Genomic DNA, 13,703 nt, shown 5'->3' with positions numbered 1-13,703 from the left:
CCTTCACTGGAACGACCTCCCTCGCTCCATCCGTCTCTCTCCTAATCTGTGCTCCTTCAAACGAGCACTCAAAACTCACCTGTTCCTCAAAGCGTACCAACCATCTACCTAACCCCGCATCTCCTCCTAATGTTCTATCCTCTCTCCTCCCGGTCCTTCTTCCCACACTTCAACTTCCTTCAATTGTGACTGTTTCGTTTCACCCACCCTTAGGATGTAAGCTTGAATGGCCTTCTTCCCTCTTGTCTCCACACCTGTTCTTCTACTCCACCTCTACTGCATTAACCTGCCTGGAGTTTCTGAACCATTGGTATTTTTGTTTATTGTTCTTTACTGTCTCACCCTGTATAGTCTACTGTTTGCTTTGTGTACGGCGCTGCGGAAATCTTGTGGCGCCTAACAAATAAATGATAATAATAATAATAATACATGATTATGCACACACACAACACAACTAAATGGCACTCGATTTGCACTGTCCCTCTACCATCACCTGTTAACAAAATAAAAGAAGTTATAATGCACCACATAAATTCCTTCAAACACCAGGTTTTCCCATAGATGATGTTCGCTATGATTTAAGCTGGGTACATAGTGAACTTTTTTCCAACCGACCTCCTATCTCAAACGATTGTACCTACTGTTTAATATTTTCCGACCGATCATCTAGTGTGTATGCACTCATGCTGACGATCTCCATAGAGTTTACAGAGTTGTGCTCTTTTCAGCCGATGCCAGCAATGATTGTCCCGGTGAATAAATGTAGAGAGTGCTGTAGAAGGAATAATTCATTTGTTCGTTCCGAGACAGAATGTTTCGTTTCAGAGTCGCAGAAGCTAACGAAATTCGTTAGGACATGTGGATAGCTATAACAAGGTGGTTTTAATCAGTGTGACAATAATGAATGAATGGATATTGTGCTGTCATTTTCTGAAGACTAGAGAACCAGATGGAGGACCGGATGAAGAGCACAGATCTGAAGGTAAATCATGTCAGTGTGTACGTATGAATCGTCAGACTGATCGGACCTTCATTCATAGGTATAATTGTTTGAGATAACACGTCGGTCGGAAAAATTCTTCACTGTGTACCCAGCGTTACTTACACACACAAGTTCTTTGCATACATGTTGTTTGTAATACAAAGACTATGCCATGTCAATCATCACTATCAGTTGTCACTTACACCTGCCCTGTATCTGGTGCAAATGATACAGCTAAACAAGTGTACTTACAAGAAAGCAAGGACTTCAGTCATCCGAATGTGCACCAGCACGCCCTTACTGTACATCGCCTAAGTTCTTCTGCCTCCAATTCCACCCTTTAAGTCGTAGGCGTCCGTGTCATTTGCATTCAGACATGAATTGCATGCCATTCATTGCGTTTATTGGCCTAAGCTCAGAGTGTTAATAGAGCTTATAATCGCTAATTAGACGGAATTTCACGGTCTGCTATGTGCAGACAAAAGAAGCAGATAGATACAGAGTTCTTGTGGCTAAAATACGTGGACGCACAGAGCCAGTTTTCCGCTATACTAGAACAGTGGATAAACTGTTTGAATTTCAAAGACCTGTAAGCAAAAATATGCAGATATTTCTCCCATTAAATCTGGAAGCCCATCGGCACCCTGGAGGGTCCAAGTACAAACCTGCTACAACACATTCAGAGAACAGTTGTCAAATTTTTAAATTTGCAAAATTTAGAGCTTTCTACATTTTGCGTTGATTAAAAACTGATTCCAGAATGGTTTCCAACCAGTTGGAGCACTTCCATTTATGTGGTACTGGTTCCTAGTGAATTGATAGGCTACATTATCATGAATATTAATCCAGCTCACAAAATGGCTGCCTCCACTGTAGCAAAAGTTAAAGTCAAACACTTTAGGTTTCTTTCTCTCGGGAGCAATTTACATCTATTTCTGCAAGTGTTAAGTGACTGGAAACAGAATCAGAAGAGATCGTACCTCCCCGTGGACACGGAGCAGTAATTATATCCAATATATCATATATGCTGTGTATTACTCCATCCCAATAGAAATTAACTTTTAGTGGCTATTATTTTGAACCGAATCAAGCCCTTAGCAGCAGCTGACACAAGTATCTGATGGTGCAAATAACGTAAGCCACTATACTAATTGACTGTTCTGGGGGAAGGCACACAGAGGGACTACAGATGATAACAAGTATGGAACTTTGTTTATTTAGCTGATCAAGTCAGGCACAAGTTACTTCTTGCAGTTAGCTCTATTACTCTGAGGTTTATATATATATATATATATATATATCATAAGGTTTCTTTTGAGCACTTTGAACAGTTTTCTTTATATGTACATTTTTAGTGGAACTTGGCAATCTTCCTTTTTATAGCTGCGATCACTCATTAACCTAATTCAGAGAAGCTCAACGCGGGGCCTTGTCTGTTTCACATTATTTGGCGTTACAATTTTTTTTAAACTGTGTATTAAAAACAGCTGACATGAAGTAGTCAATACGCTTAGCTGTGCTTTCAGGAAGTGTCTACTCTTTAGGATAGTTTATGAACATCTCCAAATGTTCTATATACTTTACAACCACATCTCACTGAACATTCACACTCCCTACCAAAGACCAGCACTTGGTTGATAAACCCATCCCACTGCTGACACCAAACGGTCTCAGGTACAGCTCCCCTGCGGAAGCATACACTTCCACAGTCTTTACATGTTGTAAACACTCCTTAGAAAGCCACCTGTTCATGAACACAGACCAATCTCCCAACTTTATGCCAATCTGGCTGGCCAAGCCTGTCTCGGTCCAGTGTCTCAGTCTGTGATCATTAGATTGTAAGTTCTCAGGAGCAAGACCCTTTATCCTCCTGTCTTATCTGCTCCCACCTTCTTTTGCCTGTACATCCTTGCATCATACCTGTTGCAGGTTCTATGCTACACTTTATTTGCGCTGTACCTTACCTAGTGTGTCTTATTTAATTTCTTACAGATTATTGCATTTCTGCTTATTGGATGTTTTGTACTTGGTATCTTCACTGTTGGTCCCCTACATTTTTGAATTGTGCTCTATTTCCCCACTGTATGCCTGTGCAAATTTTTTGAGTAAGTTGTAATACAATTCAGGTGGAAAGAACCCCAAAACAAAAAAAATAAAGCTACTACAAAAAAAACCCTCACTAGATATCACTGATCTCTAAAACCAACACATAACTATAGTTTCTCTTTAGAGCCTGATAGGCAAACATAGAAGATATTACACGTATCTGGAATCCCTGTATAGACCTGTAATTGGGTGTTGAAAAACCTGCTTCAAAACCATTTTTTGGCACTGCAGACACCCTTGTACTAGCTGATCTTTGCAGACTTTCTCCAATACACCCTTTGGCAACTAGCCACCGTAGATGAACAGCATTTGGATGACTGAGTTACTGAGGATGTTTATGACCAAACCATAGTTTGTGAAGTGCATTTCTTTTAGTGACATATGCAAGCCAACAGGGTGCAGGTAGTTGTAGATTGAATAGGACAGGTATTATATGACTAGGTACACAGATAGAAAGTCAGGGAATTATATTTTGACAGTTTAATCTTCCAGAAAGTTAAACATAACAGCAGCCTCCAGACAGGTTTATTTAGTTACCTCATACCAATACTAATGAGACTGCTCCAAGTAGTGACATAGACTTGGAAGTGATAGTACACCTACCTGCAGTTAGCACCAAGCTGGTTTTTCCACAGGTTGACCAGATGATGTGAGGGCAAGTTCTTGAGGGTAGCAGCTGATTGATTGTGAGGTGCTTATGGCTAAGGGGCCTATTTATCGAGGCCTTAAGACATGCAGAGACTATTCTGCACGGTTTAGGCATTTTAAAGTAACAGCTAATTAACAAAAACCTAACACAGGCTACATCTATATTAAGTTTCTCATTGAACTATTGGGACTCCGGTTTAATGGGGACAATGGTCTGGGCCATCGTATTGAGTTATGTCTTACTAGCTAAACTGAGATAAAATTTAGTTCTGGAAGTATGAAAACAGGTGCACTTCTTCCTACAAGAAATGCTGTAATGGTCTAAAATTTAGACCATTATTATCTGAGTAAGCATTATTTAGACTCTAAATAATGCTTACTCAGATACACACAAGATATTGAATATAATTCAGTTTTCTATACACTATCATCAAGTGATCATGACTTGTGCAATCAAGAAATTAATGTGTACTGTAAGCAGTCTTAGTGTACTGCAAGTTCATCATTGTTTCCAATTGTAAATACATATAGTAGAGTTGAGGCTGAAAAACAGTCCCGAAACTTGCATGGTGAACGCTCTATAACAAGTACCAGGTTCCTAACTAAAGAGCCTTGAGCAATTATTTAAATGTTGTAGTGTCAAGAGGGTTTTTTTTTCTCTTCTATATAGTGTCATTTACACAGCACTGTACAAAAAAAATTTGTTAGCATCAGTCCCTGGCAAGATGGAGATTAGTATACATTCACACAGACCCAGTAAGTTAGTCAGGACCTGTTTATAGAGTGCACATATTATTTCCATATAGCCTCATTATGAGAACAACTTACATTTTCTATGTTGCCTTAGTGCTGCAGAGAAACGAATGAGTTCTCCAAACAGAACAGTTAAAGACAAAGTTAGGTCCCCCCACATTTTCAGGTGACCAACTAGTTTGGCTTTTACATGCACCCCTGTAGTGATATTTTTTCTGTACCATTAAATCCATATTTATATCGAGCATAGTTCATTGTAGACACCCCAATTAGTAAGAATTATTATGAGAAACAGTCTTGTGCCATCATACTTTATTATGACAACTATTGTTACTTTAGAAACTAGTATACAACAAATGTGAGAGTTCTACAAAGGCATTACGTGCAGGTCATTTCCAAATGGGACTTTAAAGGTCTTTAAGGTCTTTCTGGACGCCATAGAGTGTATCCGCACTCTTCTTCAATTGAGCAACTTCAGCATCTGTTAGTTTCTGATTCACAACATCGACCAGTCCTTGGGAGTTCAGGACACAGGGGAGACTCAGGAAGACTTCATTCTCAATACCATAGAAATTCTGAAGAGAAACCAAAGAGAAGTTTCAATATTAAGGGCTAGATTTACTAAGCTGCGGGTTTGAAAAAGTGGGGATGTTGCCTATAGCAACCAATCAAATTCTAGCTCTCATTTATTTAGTACCTTCTACAAAATAAATGATAGCTAGAATCTGATTGGTTGCTATAGGCAACATCCCCACTTTTTCAAACCCGCAGCTTAGTAAATCTAGCCCTAAGTCTTGTTCATTTACGCTATATTCTCCTCCATCCCCGTCTCAGAGTCAGGAAACATCAAAACCTTATTGCAAGACTACTGTGTGGACCCCTAAAGTCAGTCATTTCTAAAATCCCTTGCAGTAACAGTTCAGAGAGTCACAGAAATATTTAATAAAATTGTACCCATATATTTGCGGCCTAGTGTCCTATAACCCTGCCACTTGTTCACCATTATGGGAATTGAGTTATTACAGTGTTAGATATAGATAGGGCAGTCTTCACAACCATTTACTTTGTTTCCTTCTGTCTTAAAGAGTTTGGTGCTATAATCATGTCAGGTACCCACCCCTCCTAAAGTTAAATGGTTTGAGTCTTCAAGAAAGTGTAAGACTAGTCCACCATGATGTCTCCTTACCTTCACCATTGTGGAGACAGGATGGACTCTGCTTAGATTCTTTGTGATGGATTCGGAGAGGTCAGCCACACTCATGCCGATGGCCCAGTTGGTGTATCCCTTCAGCCTGATCACTTCATAAGCACTAGAGCAGCAAAATGTACAACAAAGATTTACATCAGACCAAGGAGGATGTTCGTTCTGCAAAGTGACCCCCTCACAAGTATCTCTTAAATGTGATCATGTAGAAGATGGATCTATTCATGATATAAAGCGCTCTATGAAGATGCAGAAACTCTTGTTTATCCACACGCAGGAGAGACCAACTCCCATCTGTAGAGACCTACTGTCCCTTCACTATTGACTAGACCAAGGGTCGGCATGCAGCGTTACCTGGCATGCCGGAGCCACTGGCAGTATAAATGAAGATGCAACACATCACTGGTACACCTGGGCTTCACTAAATTTTAGCAGATACTGATAGAAAAGGTTGTTGAAACCCAATCTAAACTTTTCATGATAGCCATTACTGTAATAAGATGTGGATTACAAGCACAGGATAACACTGCATCCAAAGTGCTACAGGTGTAGTCTGCCTGCTGCAGTGGAATCTGATTGGCATAATTCCAATAGCAGTCTCTCCTATTGGGATTTTACTGCATAGTAACACAGTATATTCACCAAACAGAAGAGCAGAATGTCAGAGCTCACGGCAGTATATTTTGAATGGAAACAGTTACATTATATATGGATACAGCGATAGAAAAGTACAAGGTCTACTTGTTTTCAGCATTTAAGGGCGGGGGCGGTTGTTGGATCATGGAAGTTTAATGGTTCCTACTGAAGAGGAGTCCTGTGCAATAAGCCTATGTTGCAGGTCAATGTGGTGGCCATGGCTGTTTAAAGGTATGCGTGGCTAGGTTGTGTTGTAGTGAACTGGTCACTAGTTGGACAGGAGACTGCTGCATGTGGTACACATCACTTCTAGTTTAATTGGAGCTGTTGCAGAATTTAGTTTAACATAAACCATAATGACCAAGAACTGCCACCACCTGTGGATGCCCAAATAGAAAACTGCTTTTATATGTCCCAAGACCATTTCATGACCAGGTAGTACAGTGGCACTGCATCCTGAAGAGAAGTCACTCCCATGTAAGCGTATCTCCTGGTCATGTCATCATAAGGTAATTAAATCAGTTCAGTGTCTGGTGTGAAGTATTCCCCATTACTAGTGCCACCTACCCAAGTGACCCCACTTATGTTTTACCATCTAGCATCAGATACCTGGGCCACAGTGCATGGTAAGCAGCAGGTTAAAGCAGGGGCGGATCTAGACTTTATGTTTAGGGGGGACGATTTTGCATAATCACGCCCCTCCTTTGCTCTGATTGGCTGGCCTGCGTTAACCCCGCCTTCCGCCCGCGATTGGCCCCACCCCCTCCCGTTGTGGTCGCCGACTGGGACCTAGCTTTTTGCTGCTAGGGGAAGCCGAATGCCCTGCCCCCCCCCCCCCTGGATCCGCCACTGGGTTAAAGCCAACTACCACAGAGATGGTCTGATATAATCCAAAAGTATAGCCACCCAAGAACAATTGGTGGCTGTACAGAAGCATGTAGTAATTACTACATGGGGCCATTTGTACTACACCAAGCTGCAGCTACCATCTTCCATTCATAGAGTTCAATATCAGTACTGAGGTTACCTTTCCACTACTTGTTTGTGAACATCCTTCCAGTTTTCTGAATCCTCGGCAGTTCCAATGGCAGGGTTAAGGGTCTGCAGGGACACACCAGCAACATTGACACCGCTCCAGACAGGCACTGTAATGAGGAGATGCTTGATAAGCCACGTGATGAACATAACTATTAGGAGCACTATCTAGTCATATTCACGGACTTACCACTTGAGTCTCCATGTTCTCCCAAGACGTAACCATGGCAACTGGATGGATGGACGCCAAGCTTTTCAGAAATAAGGTAGCGGAACCTAGCAGAGTCCAGGTTGGTTCCACTTCCTATGACGCGGTGCTGTGGCAGACCACTCAGCTTCCATGTGACGTATGTCATGATGTCAACTAGATGGAGATAGATTGCATGTGTATACACATTATACATAGCTGTTAACCAATAGAGGGATTCCTGGTAAATATGGAATCTGCTACGTGTTACTAAGGCATCTACTCCCATTAGGAGATCCCTCCATATCTACTGGTTAAACAACGCATATTTGTCCTTTACCTGGATTGGAAACTACAATGATGATGGCGTCAGGGCTGTACTTCACAACATTAGGAATAATGAACTTGAAGACACCGACATTTCTCTGTACCAAGTTCAAGCGGCTCTCCCCCTCCTGCTGACGGACACCGCCAGTGACCACTACGATCCTGGAGTTTGCGGTTACAGAGTAGTCTGCAGAGGGAACAAGTCATATTGCATATAATGTACTGTACATAGACATTGCAACATCCAATTTGATAAAACAAGGTTACAAGTAGACATCTGCATGCAGATTGGACAATATTCAGTCTACTGAGCAAAACCACTAGTGAACTTCTGTGCCTCACGTTACTAGTGAACCAATTAGTCAGCCTTCATAATGGCTGCCTCCATAGAGTAGGAGATTGGTCCAAGTCAAGACAGTTGCTTAGGGCTACCATAGTATTGAAGTTAAGTTTTTGAATCACAAAGATACCTACAAATAAAGCCACCCAGTGCCCTAGACTGATAAGTAGCCGGACACCCAGGAAGATCGCTGCTGCCCAATGTGACATTGGTAGACCTACCTTTGTATTTTACAAGCTTGCGGCTTTTTAAAAACACAAAACTGAGTGTAAACAGATATCAGCATTACCAGCACCCCACTGCAGCTCAGAGGATCACTTCTCCCTCTCCACTCCAAACAGCTAAACTTCTTCCTATATATATTTAGATCAGTGTCCTGATGGGGTGTAATGCTGGCAGACAGGCGACTCCAGACATTGGATTTCCTGTGTAACAATTGACCCGCAACCTCTGCATTATCCAACTCAGTGCATTTATGTAAATCAAGTCTGCTGACTTGTCAGTCATAATCTACTCTGCCAGGTTTAGGAGGAAGAGGCTTCTCAGTATGGCAGACAGTTTAGCCATAACACTAGTTATTTCATGTATGTTACAACACTCAATACTACATTAGGGGCAACCAATGACTTCACTTGCCCTTTAGTGTTCAGAACTAGTACTTATGAATTTTATATCTTCATATTCTTTGAATCTGTTACAAGAAACCAGTGGTTCTCTAAACGCTTATTAAAGCTTCAATGTCAATTTTAACTTCCGACATCTGTCAGTTCCATGATATTTGGGAGGTTAACTATTCAAGCATACTTGCTGACTGTCCTAGAATTTGTGGGAGATGGATACGGAGAAAACCACCCCCCCCCCCCCCCCCCCCCCCCCCTCCCTAAAGGGGCAGGTGGTCACCTGGGAGAGTGACAATCTCCATGTCACCCAGCCTGAAACTGAGCATAACAGTCACAGTCTGCTCTGGGCATGGTGCCTTTTGTATTCTTTCACTGGTGGGCAGAGCACAAACGTTTGATTGTGATGGCACTCAAGACTGACACTGTACACCATGCCACAACATGGACAGGGGATACGCGATTGGTGTTAAAGTTGCATTATCACCTAGAAAATGTTTTCGTAAGGTGGCCTCTTCCCCTAGGGAGAGGATGCAGTTACTAGTGCTCTAGCTAAGGGCAGGTGCCACCTTAAGAACATTTTCCATGGTTGTAATGCAGACTTAAGTACATTGATCTTACTTACACGTGTCATGAGATTTATCAATTAAGGTGAGATACACCAGCACTACAAAACTAGCTTACCTTTGTCAGCCACGATCTTAGCTGTTTTAAGAAACAGGCTTCCATGCTGCAGGTCCAGCATTTCACCCCTTAATTTGTCTTCCAAGATGTCAACCAAAGCCAACTCGTCACATAGTTCCTATTAAGGAAAAGTTCTTTAAAGACATTTCTACTATAGCATCTGGTCAAAACAAGCTCAAATGCATTGTGTCACAAGTACCATACAACACCTATCTTCCCTGAACATTCAGGTCTAACCACATGGCTCTAGTTAGAACATCCGTGTGATAGCTTGGGGGGGGCTCATGTCCACTAAATCTAAAATACTAGTTGGCTCATTTAAAGATGAACTACCAATAACAGCTTTGTGTGTGTATGACAGCATGCTTGTCAGTAATTCCATGAACACTAGTCAACGTTTCTAACATGACCCAGAAAATAGAATCAGTTTATAGGATTGAGTCTAACACTCTGGACAGGGCAAGTTAAAGTCAAGGATAGTAGATTTTACAGAACACATCCAAACAGGCACAACACGGAATCTTGAATGCCTAGGCACAAAGCATGCAAGAGATTGACCCAATCTCTTGTCTACCAGATATCACTAGTATCACTCAACATGCACATGTGATTTAAATTGCCTAAACAAGTTACACTTTCAAAATTTTAGCCTAGAAGCGCAAGCATTTCAGTCATCCAAGTCTCACTTGACTCGGAGCAGTAGTGAGCCTTCAGGGAATGCAGTGTTCCTATACAGCTTTCTTTATTGGCAGAATTAGCCCATGATTGACATTAAGGGGCATATTCAATTAGGATTAGCAGCCGCGATTACATGCGAAATCGTGGGTGTGAATCCTAATTGAATATGTCCCTTAGCATGAGCACCCAGCAACAGGATCAGCATCACACCCAGCCAGAAGTTAGTGGCTAAAGTAGACAAGATAAAGCCCAAATAATCTCCAGTATTAAGGACTGTTAATGCACTCAGAAAGTGACTAAAGCGAGTCAACCACCTGTGTATGCCAATGCACCAGTATTTCAAATATTGATCCAACTGGATTGGGCATTGCCAATTTCAGGGCTGCACTCGCCACTTCGTTTACAGCCGAGTATAGAGTTCTACAAATCTAAACTATAGTAAATAAGAGTATATCTAAGGATAATAGATGTCCATTAACATCTTAAACATGGCATTTATTTCAGATTTTATGTGGCACAGAATTTGACCTCAAATCTGCGTCATTGTGGTATCATTTTCACTGCGTGCCTGGATTAAAGAGCTACTGACTTTAGTAATCTGTCAGTGACAAGAACGGCAGCAGTTGAATGCTTTGCAGAGATAGAAGGTTGCTGAAGGTCACCCCTGCAGGAGACAGTCACATGCTCAATTGTTTCCGCAGCCAAGCTATATCTGACACATACCTTCAGAAGGATGCTGGTGGCACAGGCCATGCCAACCTGCCCGACCCCTACGATTGTTATCTTGTTCTTTGGGATGGAAGTCTTGTCCTTTATAACAGGGGTGAGGAGTTTCTCTTGTAAGGTTGCCATGATGACTGGAAAAGAGAAATACAGATAGTACAAGCAGTGCTTAAATAATTGCTGACCCAAACACACATTGTCTTCATATCTACAAACACTGGTTTTAGAACTAGACATAACATTTCCTGTCTGCTTGTTCTAGAACAGTCACATTTTCCTTACCTGTATCCTGAATACAGCCTTTCTACTTTGCTAGCTATATGCAGTTCAGAGCCGTAACTTAGAATTCTAGCGCCTGGGGCGAGAAAGACAAATGCCGCCCCCCTAGCCCTCAAATGAACCTAAAATATTCCTAAATTGCGCCCCCTTCAGCGTTGTGCCCTGGGCGGTCGCCCCCGTTTCACAGCACTAGTTACGGCCCTGATGCAGTTACTTCATAAGGAAGGCTGTGGGCAATACAGGCAAGTTTCTTAGACATGATTTATGCACGTCTCCAAATAGATATGCTGTGTAGCCACAGCCTTCCCCATTCTGAACTGCGTGCTTTGTAATGAAGTCACCACAGTAGAAGTTGTGTGTTGCCGACTTCAAGACTTTGCTACAACAGTTATGTGGCAGGACCCAAGAGCCAAGGGCCCCGTGACAACTGCCACCTGAGGAGTGACAACAAATTAGTTTAGGTGGAGTATATGTAGCAGACTAAATCTGCAGATTAATTTGATAAAAGTTAAACATAGAGCAATACGGAATCTATACCAAGCAGAGTCCTCCCCGGTCTGCTCCCACCTTGTCCACCCCCTTTATTGTGCTTTTATCAAGCACGACTCTTGTTTATTGTAAATCTTGACTTATGTATATTGTGTTTAATTTATTTTCTACATTTTTGTCTTTGCTTGTTTTGTACTTAGGTCCTCTACATCTTTGTACCACGTTGTGTTTCCCTACAGTACAGACAGGAGTTTTGTCACCTTATAAACAAGTAATATTTTCTAGAGTTGCTCTCAGACCAGAAGATGGAGGTACTACTGTTATAATCCATGGTCCAGACAACAGCCATTTGTTCTGATCTTTGTACAGAATGAATTAGATGATTGTAGTCACACATTTTATTAACATTGTGTTTATGCACCAGTTATAAATTTCTGTTCTTGCATTGCTAGCTACACCATCACTAGTTTCTAGATTTAATGGGTCAGGTTTGTATAGCCAGATATCTAATAAAAAAAATAAAAATAAAAGTAAAAGGCCAGTTGATTTCTTCATTGTGACCCGTCGCCACGTGTAAGGGAAGTAACTTCTATGCATTAACCAAGTCCGGGAATTTTTTTTTTTTGCTTAGCAGGAATGTTCCAGTAACCATTTGCGTCTTAGAAGCACATCAGCGTTGTGAAAGTCATAGAAACACAGGCTGTTTCATTCTTTGTCATCTCCAAAACACATGTGCCTGCGTTCTGCAGCTACTGTAATATGAGCAATGAAGCAGAAGCCATTACATAGCTGCAGGCAGGCACATCCTGACTAGGCGTGCCTGTACACTCGTTCATCCTGCTTTCATTGGACTACAAGGCCAAGATAGAGATATATATATATATATTTTTCTGTGTAGCTACAACAGCTCACAGGATTGCTGAGGTCCTGTAAACCCAGGAATGAACCTCTGGCAGGCTTCCAACTCCAGTCCTACAATAGAGGCCTGTGTAGGACTGTTCTGAAATAGACAGGAGACTGGATTTGATAACAATGTGTTACACAACATTCTACAGCAGACAGAAATAGTACCAATATGCTGATTATTATCACACCAGTGCAGTGTAAAAAAAGAAACATAAAAAGTTAAATATCTAAGCAAATAGGTAGCTTAAATCAAGTTGGGGGGGGGGGGGGGGGAATTAATTTATTTAAAATTTTTGATTAGCTTTCAGCAGCCCACATTAATTTAGTAGATTTCCAAACGGTGTCAGCCCATCCTACAGGCAGCTGGTAAGAGGTGCCAGAATGTCAGATTACAGGGAATCATGCCAGGATGTTGCAGTGGTCACTCAGGGCAGCCTGGTCCTCAGGCATCTATAACCTGATAATCAGTGTGAGTACCACACTTGCTGCCCTGGAGACCAGGTCAATGCCAGGACGGCAGAGAGAGATAGCAAACCAGTTTAACCCCTCCACTGCTGCAAGGAGCACGCACAGCTGGTTTACACAACACAGGCAGCTTAGCAGTGCTAGAGAACCTGAATAATGATACATACGTGACTTGGAGGCTGTGGAAGGATCAGACGGATACGATGTGGCCTGAGCTGCTGTCAGAGTGAGGGAGAGGAGGGGCTGCAGACTGGGTTAAGTTCCTAGATGTGACTACATCATTACAGCGAGGAGACACACCCCATCAGCTCACTCAATCCCCTCCAAGGACAGCTCTGCAAGGGCACCACAAGCCCAGCCCTTCTCCTCACGCCTCCTGGCTGATCATGCTGAGGCCGTGCATTGCCTTGAGAATTGTCTCAAAGTATATTTTACATTGCAGATGTACCATTATCACAGCCAAGTGCAGGTAGACTCACATACCGACAGGTTATTAATAGAAAAGTTGTTTTACAAGTTGTCATCTGCATTTGATCACATTAGTGACATTTAATTGCAGCGATATTAAGGATCTATTTAACAAACTGCAATAGGAAATTTATGAATGGGTTAACATGAGAAGCCAAATTTATCCTGTACTAATC

At 41.9% G+C, this 13,703-nt stretch overlaps 1 protein-coding gene across 1 annotated transcript; it reads right to left on the bottom strand.

Moving 5' to 3' along the window:
* Nucleotides 1-4,786: 4,786 nt before the first annotated feature.
* LDHB (lactate dehydrogenase B) lies at nt 4,787-13,359 on the bottom strand. Its single transcript, XM_075210189.1, has 8 exons — nt 13,227-13,359; nt 10,921-11,054; nt 9,520-9,637; nt 7,892-8,065; nt 7,555-7,728; nt 7,357-7,474; nt 5,676-5,799; nt 4,787-5,064 (listed from the first exon to the last, which is right to left on the bottom strand). The coding sequence occupies exons 2-8, from the start codon at nt 11,047-11,049 to the stop codon at nt 4,897-4,899; spliced, it is 1,005 nt and encodes a 334-aa protein (XP_075066290.1). The 5' UTR covers nt 11,050-11,054; nt 13,227-13,359; the 3' UTR covers nt 4,787-4,896.
* Between the last annotated feature and the right edge of the window lie 344 nt (nt 13,360-13,703).

The sequence above is a fragment of the Mixophyes fleayi genome, chromosome 4, assembly GCF_038048845.1.
Source record: "Mixophyes fleayi isolate aMixFle1 chromosome 4, aMixFle1.hap1, whole genome shotgun sequence".
NCBI classification, from domain to species: Eukaryota; Metazoa; Chordata; class Amphibia; order Anura; family Limnodynastidae; genus Mixophyes; species Mixophyes fleayi.
The sequence above is the reverse complement of the archived record's forward strand: the minus strand, read 5'-3'. Positions and strand labels throughout refer to the sequence as shown.

What these genes read in the sequence shown, in the direction of transcription:
- LDHB (XM_075210189.1), bottom strand. Translation starts at nt 11,049, where the DNA reads ATGGCAACCTTACAAGAGAAACTCCTCACCCCTGTTATAAAGGACAAG. An exon ending in TAAGATCGTGGCTGACAAAG is followed by an intron (nt 8,066 to 9,519) that starts GTAAGCTAGTTT and finishes TTCCCTCTGCAG; the next exon opens with ACTACTCTGTAACCGCAAAC. An exon ending in CACAAACAAGTAGTGGAAAG is followed by an intron (nt 5,800 to 7,356) that starts GTAACCTCAGTA and finishes TTGCTGCTCTAG; the next exon opens with TGCTTATGAAGTGATCAGGC.